Source organism: Suillus subalutaceus (genome assembly GCF_016647625.1).
Source record: "Suillus subalutaceus strain FC151 chromosome Unknown DFJ58scaffold_62, whole genome shotgun sequence".
In the NCBI taxonomy this organism is placed as follows: Eukaryota; Fungi; Basidiomycota; class Agaricomycetes; order Boletales; family Suillaceae; genus Suillus; species Suillus subalutaceus.
In genome coordinates, this window is record NW_024540311.1 from 237,659 (window position 1) to 247,438 (window position 9,780).

The 9,780-nt window shown below is 48.6% G+C and overlaps 2 protein-coding genes across 2 annotated transcripts; both read left to right on the forward strand.

The window, feature by feature from the left end:
* Positions 1-5,590: 5,590 nt before the first annotated feature.
* DFJ58DRAFT_620950 (uncharacterized protein) lies at positions 5,591-6,183 on the forward strand (the record flags this gene model as incomplete). Its single annotated transcript, XM_041381036.1, has 2 exons — positions 5,591-5,821; positions 6,010-6,183. Coding segments are annotated over 2 exons (405 nt in total), but the record flags the coding sequence as incomplete, so codon positions are not given.
* A 1,698-nt stretch (positions 6,184-7,881) lies between these two features.
* On the forward strand, positions 7,882-8,346 carry DFJ58DRAFT_641803 (uncharacterized protein; the record flags this gene model as incomplete). Its single annotated transcript, XM_041381362.1, has 1 exon — positions 7,882-8,346. A coding segment is annotated over one exon (465 nt), but the record flags the coding sequence as incomplete, so codon positions are not given.
* Between the last annotated feature and the right edge of the window lie 1,434 nt (positions 8,347-9,780).

A 9,780-nucleotide genomic window follows, 5' to 3' on the forward strand; every position in this document is an offset into this window, starting at 1 on the left:
TGACCTTGCGTCCCACAAGCAACACGTCCGAGAAGTACTCTGTCGACTCCGTAAACATCGTCTCTATGCCAAACCCGAAAAATGCGAATTCCATTCCACTTCCATTGAATATCTCGGATATCTCCTATCTCCGGACGGCTTAACTATGTCGTCCGATAAGATCCAAGCGATTACTGACTGGCCGGAACCTCGGAAAGTCAAGGATATCCAATCCTTCCTCGGATTCGCAAATTTCTATAGACGGTTTATATTCAACTACTCGGATATCGTGGTTCTGTTAACACGGCTTACACGCAAGGATGCTCCGTGGAACTTTTCCGATGAATGTCGGAAATCCTTCGAAGAACTCAAGAAAGCCTTCACTACGGCTCCGGTGCTTACGCACTGGATGCCGGATGTTCCTATAGTTGTGGAAACCGATGCCTCTGACTACGCTATAGCTGGAATACTATCCATAGTATGTCCGGACTCAGAGCTTCGTCCGGTAGCGTTCTACTCTCGAACGCTAACCGCTCCGGAACTTAACTATGACACCCACGATAAGGAACTTCTAGCTATATACGAAGCTTTCCGGACCTGGCGACATTATCTAGAAGGCTCGGCCGAGCCTGTAGATGTTGTCACGGACCACAAGAACCTTGAGTACTTCGCCACTACCAAACTCCTCTCTCGCCGTCAGGCCCGCTGGTCGGAATTCCTCCATCAGTTCAATCTTGTCATCCGCTTCCGTCCCGGAAAACTCGGCAGTTAAACCGGATTCCCTTACTAGACGCTGGGACGTCTATCCCAAAGAGGGGGATAAGGACTACGCTCGAGTTAACCCTCATAACTTCCGTCCGGTATTCACGTCCGAACAGTTAGCTTCGTCCCTACGAGCCTCAACCTTAGCAACTCCGGTTCTTAGAGCAGCTGTTCTAATGGATATTGATGACCTTCGGAAAGACATCCTGACCGCACTTCCTAATGACCCTATTGCAACCAACCATCTTCCGGTACCTTCAGATCCGAGATGGACAGTGGACGATAGGGGTTTCCTCCGTTGCGACAACCGTATATATGTCCCAGAATCCGATAACCTTCGACTTCGCGTCCTCCGTAATACTCATGATCACCCCTTATCCGGACATTTTGGTCAAAACCGAACCCTAGACCTCATCCGACGCGAGTATACATGGCCGGGTATACGCACCTATGTTAAGGACTACGTCCGGTCCTGCACTACCTGCGCCCGAGCCAAGGTTCCGAGACATAAACCCTACGGATTGCTCAAGCAACTACCCATACCGGAAAAGCCTTGGAATTCCATATCCATGGATTTCATAGAGCAACTTCCGGACTCATCAGGCTTTACAGCCATCCTCGTTATCATAGATCGTTTATCCAAACAAGCAATATTTGTTCCGACTCACGATACCATTACCTCTCTGGATCTCGCTCGTCTATTCCTACTTCATGTGTTTTCCAAGCACGGAGTTCCGTCCCATGTCACCTCGGATCGCGGTACAGAGTTTGTATCCCACTTCTTCCGATCCTTAGGAAAAGCATTGGATATGGTCCTCCACTTCACATCCGGATATCATCCGGAAGGGGATGGACAAACCGAGCGTGCCAACCAAACCCTGGAACAATACCTTCGGATATATTGCAATTATCAACAGGACAACTGGTCGGAACTACTTCCCTTAGCAGAATTTGCCTACAATAACTGCTCCAAGTGCTACTACCGGAGTATCGCCTTTCTTTGCTAATAAGGGTTATCATCCGAACATATCCGTCCATCCGGAACGCGATCTATCCTCCATCCGCGCTCGCGACTATGCTATAGACCTCGACGACCTTCACCAATTCCTTAGAGAAGAAATGGCTCACGCCCAAGAAAGATATCAAGGACCTGCGGACGCTAAACGGAAGCCTGCTCCGGATATCAATATCGGAGACCAAGTCTTTGTCAAGGCTAAGTACTTCCGGTCCACTCGTCCGTCTAAGAAACTCTCGGAAAAGAATCTAGGTCCGTTTGAAGTCATATCCCGTCCGGGTACCCATTCCTTTACCATCCGACTTCCCGAATCCATGACATCCGTCCACCCCGTCTTCCATGTCTCACAGCTAGAACCATCCGTTCCGAACACAATTCCCAATCGGATCCAGCCTCCTCCACCTCCGGTTGAAGTCGACGGAGAACCAGAATATGAGATATCCGAAATCCTAGACTCTAAGCTGGACCGTCGTAGAAGACAATGCCAACTCTTATACCTCGTCCGATGGTCCGGATACGAAGGAACAGACGAAGAGACTTCATGGCTACTAGCCACGGAACTCGGAAACGCGTCCGATCTAGTCTCGGATTTCCACACTGCATATCCAGACAAACCCGGTCCTATTGCTATACAATGAATATACAAAGCGGATATACAAGTACATTAGTAGCAGAGAAGGCAGATCCGAAAATCCTCAGCCATCCATCTCCATGTCCCCACCCGATCCGGATCCGGATTCATCAACGTCCTTGTCAGTGGCCTCAGAACGAGCCGCCTCTGTAATCCGGATTCCATTCCGGATCCCCTCAAGGAGGATGGTCTGGAACTCCCTCTGCTGCTCCAAAAACGCCTCCAAGTTAGTATTCATCCGCTCTATAGCAGTCCTACTCCCTTCTGCCGCTCCGATGCTCTGCTGGAGCAATCCGTTGGTCCGAGCCAGTTCCGCTACAATGCTATTAGCGGCCGCGACCCAGGCCTGATCATCATACTCCACTTCCACCTCATCCGCTACTACCGTCTTCATATCCGGATCCGGAGTCGGACTCTGCTGGCGCTTCTTACCCTTGCCTCTCGGAGATGGGTTCTCAGCAGCGCGCTGCCTCTTCTTAGACTTGGAATCCGTAACGGTTCCAGGTCGTCCGGGACAAGGAGCCTTGTCCTTCCGGCACGCGTTACAAGCCTTGATCTATCCGAATGTTAAGAGTCACGGATCCGAAGATTCAAGGATGACTTACCAAGGAATTGCTATCCGCATCGGACCACAGACAGGCCCGACCCTTCTTAGCGCAGCGGGTACAAGCCCCATCCTTATCCGCTGAGATGGCGCGAGACTACGGATCCGATGAGGGACGGATCCGATAGAACAAGTCATAACTCACCATTTCCGCTACTATAGCCCTGCGCCTAGCCTCCTCCGCTTCCCTTCGGGCCTCAGCCCGTTCAATCTTCTTAATCCCTGCCAAGCGCTTCCGTTCCGCCTCTTCCGCTTGTTGCTTCAGCTTTTCAGCCTCTTCCTCCTTCTGAACCTCGGCCTCAGCAGCAGCCAGCGCGGCCTGGATATCCGCCAGAGTCTGCTTAGCGGTCTTCTTAGAGCCGGATCCGTTATCAGTCATGGTTGAGATAAGCTAGTGGTAGTGACAAAGTAGGGAAAGGAAGGAACACCCTGTGACGCTTTGGCATCCGTATATCTGTCAGAATCCGAACTCAGCAACTTCTCCCATCAGCTTCTCCATTGTCTCGCACTCATACCATCCGTTCCGGATCGCTGATTCTTGTGCCTCTAGGGATCGGCCCTAAGGGGGGGATACTGTCATATACCATATATCCGGTTACAGATCCGATGATCTGGATCTCAGATCCGATCCAGATCCGATCCAGATCCGATGAACATATCCGTCGTCCGGTCCACAGATCCGCTTTGATTCTTATTTCATTTCCTGTTCATATAACTCTAACTATCGTTCATCTCCTTTCGGTATTCCTGTACACCGGTATACCGGTTATCCTTTACTTCCGCTTTGCTTACTGATCCGCTTTGCTTACTGATCCGCTACACTTACGAATCCGCTTTTACTTGTACTTCATTCCCGGTTCATGATTCGTGATCCATCCAACTTACCAATACGCTCCACTTAGACTTTGCTTATACTTTCGTACATAGCCTCGCACCTTTGCTTATTGATCATTCCGTTAGCTATCCGTAGTATATAAACCTTTGTATATGCGCTGTAGTAGATCAGTTCGAATATCATCTTAGATTGCACTCATTCCGTCTGGACTCTGAGTCCCTCCGTTATCCATCCGGACTTGAGTACGCTACTCTTGTCAACTCCGAGACTTAGGATAGATTCCTATAGTCTACATATCCGCCTCTGTCTTCGGACAGTCCTCACCCGTTAGTTTCTAGTCCGGATCCGATCCGGATTGGCCGTTACTCTATATACGCGATACTTTAGCTCTCTGAAATAAGGGGCAAGACTCGGGAAAGGGGCACAGCGCACGAGCTGAGGCCGAAGCCCTTCGGATCCGATACTACTTGAGTACGGTCTTAACAGTCCCCTTGTTCCTCCAGCACAGGTTAAGGCCAAAGGTGCCGGCAAATATGGCATCATGGGCAAAGGTACTGATAGTGGGGGTGCAGAAGATAGCGAGGTAATTGGGAACAAGGGTGCAAAGCCGAAGAGTTCAATGAAGAAGCTTAAGAAGGCCAACCCTCTGTCGCGTGATGTGATCAGCACTGCAACGAGGCGTATCATTGATCAAGGGAAGGCACCTGACAGCGACAAGAAAGGAAATGTCAACCCGTCAGTGATTTCTCTTCTCACCATCATGATGTTAATGCTCACAGAATCCACGCTCCGCTTTATGACACTTACTTGGGCGCTTAGTAGTAAAAAGCTTAATCTGGCCGGCAAGGTTGATAACTGGCGCAGTCACCTGCAACCCGACCCGAAGAAAAAATCACCTGTTGCAAGTGCTGTTTCGGGCAACTCTCTGCCAGTAACAACTTTGAAGACAAGTCAGACTGCAGCAACCTCGGTCTCATGCGCAAAGGAACCCCCCCTCACCTTGACGGAATCTTCAGAGGAGTCGGTGCCAGGTGAGGATGAGGAAGAGGAAGAAGGCGAGGCAAAAGATGACGATGACGAATTGCCAGAGCAGTTATCTAGCTTTGTGGCTGATGGGAAAGGGAAGGTGGCAATGCAGGTAAGTGTCAGACTTGGCCCAGATCGATGAAATTGCTCACTTTCGGTTGTCGTAGAGTGCTATAGCGATCACAGAATTTTCAGATGATGATGAAGTGCCGGAAATACCACTCACCACTCCATTCAACTTACTACCATTCACGCAGCAAGCAGAAATAGTCAGGTTCGCTCTGGAACAAGCTCAGCCTCGCCCCATTAGCATGTCGAAGAGGAAAATCAAGGACCTTGTTGAATACTACAGTCCGAAGAGGACATTGCCAACAACGACGCGGACGTCACCTCTCTTGACGATATAATTGTTGACCCAGAAGATTGGCTTTCCTCTGAGATTGAGGATGTTCCCAAGTCAATGCGCACCACTGGCACTGCAAAGGTAAGTATTTCTTAAAATTCTACTTATATTCCGACACTGAGGCATGCACTTATAGACTAGCATATCAGTATCTACGAATCCGAGCCCATCCAAGAAAGCGAAGGTCGAACCAGCTTACTGGGACCCATCCAAGAAGGTGAAAATTGAACAAGTTTCCTGAAAGACAGCCAAAGTTGAACCGCCTTCTCAGGACGCGAGCATTATGGTGTTCACAACCCCCTGAGCCTGACTCAATGTTTGAAGACATGACGACAAAGCCCAAAACTGGAGGGCAATGGAGAAACACGGATCTCCCGCGGATGATGTTGGAGGATGGTGTGTGGCGCAGGAATTTTATACTGACAGTCTTTCTATGGGCGGGTGCTCAGCCAAAATTTTGGAACATCGAGTCTGATCAGCTACTTCCAGCACTCCAGTGTATTTTTGATGTTGCTTATCCAGGAACAGATCACAACATCCAGCCAAAAGGCCCTATCATAGGCTTGGTAAGTTTTCTACTACATTCGAAATATTTTTTCTAATGTCAAGTTATCCCCAACCAAAGGTGAATCAGCGTCTATGCTCCTGGCGCAGTAACTTTGGATCCATGGCCATCGCCCTTGTTACTAATTTCCTTGCTGCCTCCAAAGATGATGATAACGAGGATGACCAGGATGATACCAACGACTACGAGCAAGTGCTGGCAGCCAACCTTCTCGAGGACTATGCCTTCCTCTATGAGGATCCAGAGACCCGCGACCCAGACCAGATCTACCGGTCCATATTCATGTTAGAAATGATCGAGGCTGCCCACATTAATGCCGTTGTCGGATTCCTCGATGTACCTGCACTCAATACCCATGGTCTGCATTTGACAGGAATGCAGGCTGTAATTGCCGCAAGTGCCGCTGTGGTAAGTCCTATCTGCAGATTTGGGCTTTTATTAACAGCCCATTTCTATAGCTTGAACGTGCCTTTTCTTGAGCTGCAAAGCCAAAAACTCTTGCTGACGACTAAAGCATTGCTACTAGCAGCAGTAAGCCTCGCAAAATACCCCTAAAGCGCAACAAATCCTCGGGCAAGGACAGTACTGTAGCGTTGGCCTTTTCGGAGGCAAACTGTGGGTTAGTAACATCTGAATATTATGATTCCCTGCAGAGGTGTGGGCCAAAGTATACAACGGACATCATTGCCATGGCACGCCAGCGGCAGGCAGCATCCCAAAACCTCAAGAGCGCTGCTGCTGGGGAGTTGAAACCCAGGATGGGACGTGCCCTGCTCTGTGAGTATTTTTCATTCATCAGGTGCTCTACTGACACATCTGATAGAATATTCTGTGTTTTTGACATCTTGCATCATTTTCCCTGCTTTTGCTTGCCTGGTAGTATGCTCCAAACACATGCACTCCCATCATACTAATACTACCCCCATCGCTACTACTACTACTAGTAATTTGAGCCGTCACTCTCTTAGAGCTATCCTTGCACATTTGGACTACATTTTTCAATACCATTCATCGTTTTGGACTACTTATACCGCACTTATGTACTGCTTTTTTTGCTTAATGCAGCTTTTGATCCTTAATATCGTGCTTTTGAGTGGATCTCGCCAAAAAAAAGTTGACGATAAGTCAAGCATAAGTAGAATTTGAGTAGAGAGATCTACTGAAAAAAGTGGGTTCAACTTTTTTCAACCTGATGCAACTTTCCTACCGAGTCGTGCAAAAGTTGGATATAAGTGGGCAAAAAGTAAACGCGTAATTTCTTGATGTATATCCCAGGCCCAGGCTCTTTCACCAGGTGCGCCATTGGTTCCTCGGCGAATCCTTGCCAGGACATGCCTATCTAGACTCAGATCCTAGGCCCAGGTCTTTAGTAATCGGAGCGCCGCTGACGCGCCAGTTCCCACCTCCCGCGGCTTCTTCTGAATACTGTCCTCTGCCCCAATCATGTCGAATTGGTGTTGGCATCTAATGTTTTATCGTTTATCTTGTAGAGAAAAAGACGGTTCCTGCCATCAGAACCCACCTTAAAGAGGTGGGAATATTAGACTTTGATTGAAAACTGAATATGCACCTGCGGGTGATGCCCGGGTGGGTACCCAGGTACTTAAGCCTTGCGAAGCAGCATTTTTTTAGAGATATATAAGATTAGATCAGAGTTTGCAGCGGTTCGGGTAGCCAAACGGGTCTGCAAGGGCAGCAAGAACAACAAGCGCAAGTATGTCAGCCTCGAGTATATTACACTTGTCATAATTAATTGATTGCTCCCTCAGGACTTAGGACTTGCCTCCTCGGAGCCCTCCACTGTTTCAACTTTTAACTACTGGATTTCTGCTCGTTTCTTGCATATTCACACCGATGTCACGCATTTGTGAACCTAATAGCGAAATCATTGGCAGTGAGATGGGTCAGTCGCAATACCAGGCTTACTACCTTCCATTTACACCGTTCAACTCTTCTCTAACAGATAATGTGGAGCAGTGTCGAGCGGCCTTGCAGGAATGTTCCCCCAATGATTCTCATTGATCGACTTTTCTCAACGACCTTGGCAGTGGCCTTCAATGAAGGTTCCTTCAGCATGGAGACATGTCTGACCTGTCTGAATCCATCGACCTCTATCGAGCTGCCCTGGCGCTCTGTCCCTCTGACCATCCTAACCAATCCACATCTCTCAACAGCCTTGCCAGCGGCCTTCGACAAAGGTTCATTCAGCATGGAGACATGTCTGACCTGTCTGAATCTATCGACCTCTATCGAGCCGCACTAGTGCACTGTCCCTCTGACCATCCCAATCAACCCACATATCTCAATGGCCTTGCAAGCAGCCTTCAACAAAAGTTCCTTCAACATAGAGACATGTCTGATCTGTCTGAATCCATTGACCTCTGTCGAGCTGCACTGGCGCTCTGTCCCCCTGACCATCCTGACCAATCCATGTCTCTCAACGGCCTTGCCAGCAGCCTTCGAAACAGATACATACAGCATGGAGGCATGTCTGACCTGTCTGAGTCCACTGAGCTCCATCAAGCTGGAGCCCCTTCAGTGACAAATCCCGTATTATACGGGTCACCCGACCTACATAATATCCCGTGTAATACGGGCCAGCAGATTATGGGCCGATGTTATGTATATTCCCGATGTTGACGGGTGGGCCGGGAGGCATATTATTTCCGATGGAGACGGGTGGGCCCATCTATGCTGATGTTATATATATCATCGACGATAGCGGATGGGCCGGGAGAAATATTATTATGGAGATGGGTGGGCCCATGTGGGTAATATGTAGAGTAGGATTGACATATATTATAGACCTGAGGAGAAATGTATAGCAAATAGTATTATATAGACGTGTGGGCCGACGTATTAGTATTATTTTGTAGACAGATGGGCCGAGGGAGCGGTGAAATATTTATTAGATAGACGGGTGGGCCGACGTGGGGTAATATCAGATAGACGGGTGGGCCGAGGGTGAGGGGAATTATTTATTACATAGACGGGTTGGCCAATGTGGGGTAATATTAGATAGACGGATGGGCTGAGGGTGAGGTGAGTTATTTATTAGATAGACGGGTGGGCCGACGTGGGGTAATATCAGATAGACGGGTGGGCCAAGGGTGAGCGGAATTATTTATTACATAGACGGGTGGGCCGACGTGGGGAATTCTACATAGATGGGTGGGCCGACGTCGGGTAATATTAGATAGACGGGTGGGCCGAGGGTGAGCGGAATTATTTATTACATAGACGGGTGGGCCGACGTGGGGTCATATTAGATAGACGGGTGGGCCGACGTGGGGAATTCTACATAGATGGGTGGGCTGACGTCGGGTAATATTAGATAGACGGGTGGGCCAAGGGTGAGGTGAATTATGTATTAGATAAACGGGTGGGCCCAGATACATATCATATAGACAGATAGGCCTAGGTATTGTACATTTTTACGAGTTTCGAGTCTCGAGTTAAGAAAATTCAAATTTAAGATGATATACATTTTTGTTGTCTTGAAATACCGAGACCCGAGACCCGAGATTCGGCACTCGGTAGTCGGTGTGAAATGAGTACAGAAATACATCAGATAATACACATTGTTCTCAGAAATCACAAGTTTCAAATGTCGATTTGTAAATCACGAGTCACAAGTCTCGAGACTCGAATCACCGAGTACCGAGTACTGAGAACCGAGTACTGACACCCGACACCCGGAATTTGGCACTCGGCATGCGAGACGAAAGATTGGAAACAAAACTCAAAATTCGAAACTCGAAAGTACTGACTACCGAATACCAAGTACCGAGTACCGAATCTCGGGTCTCGGTACTTGGTATTCGGTACTCGACACGATGCTCGAAACTCGTAAAACTGTTTTGAATCACCGAGTACTGACTACCAAGTACTGAGTACCGAATCTCGGGTCTCGGTACTCGACACGATGCTCAAAACTCGTACAACTGTTTCGAATCACCG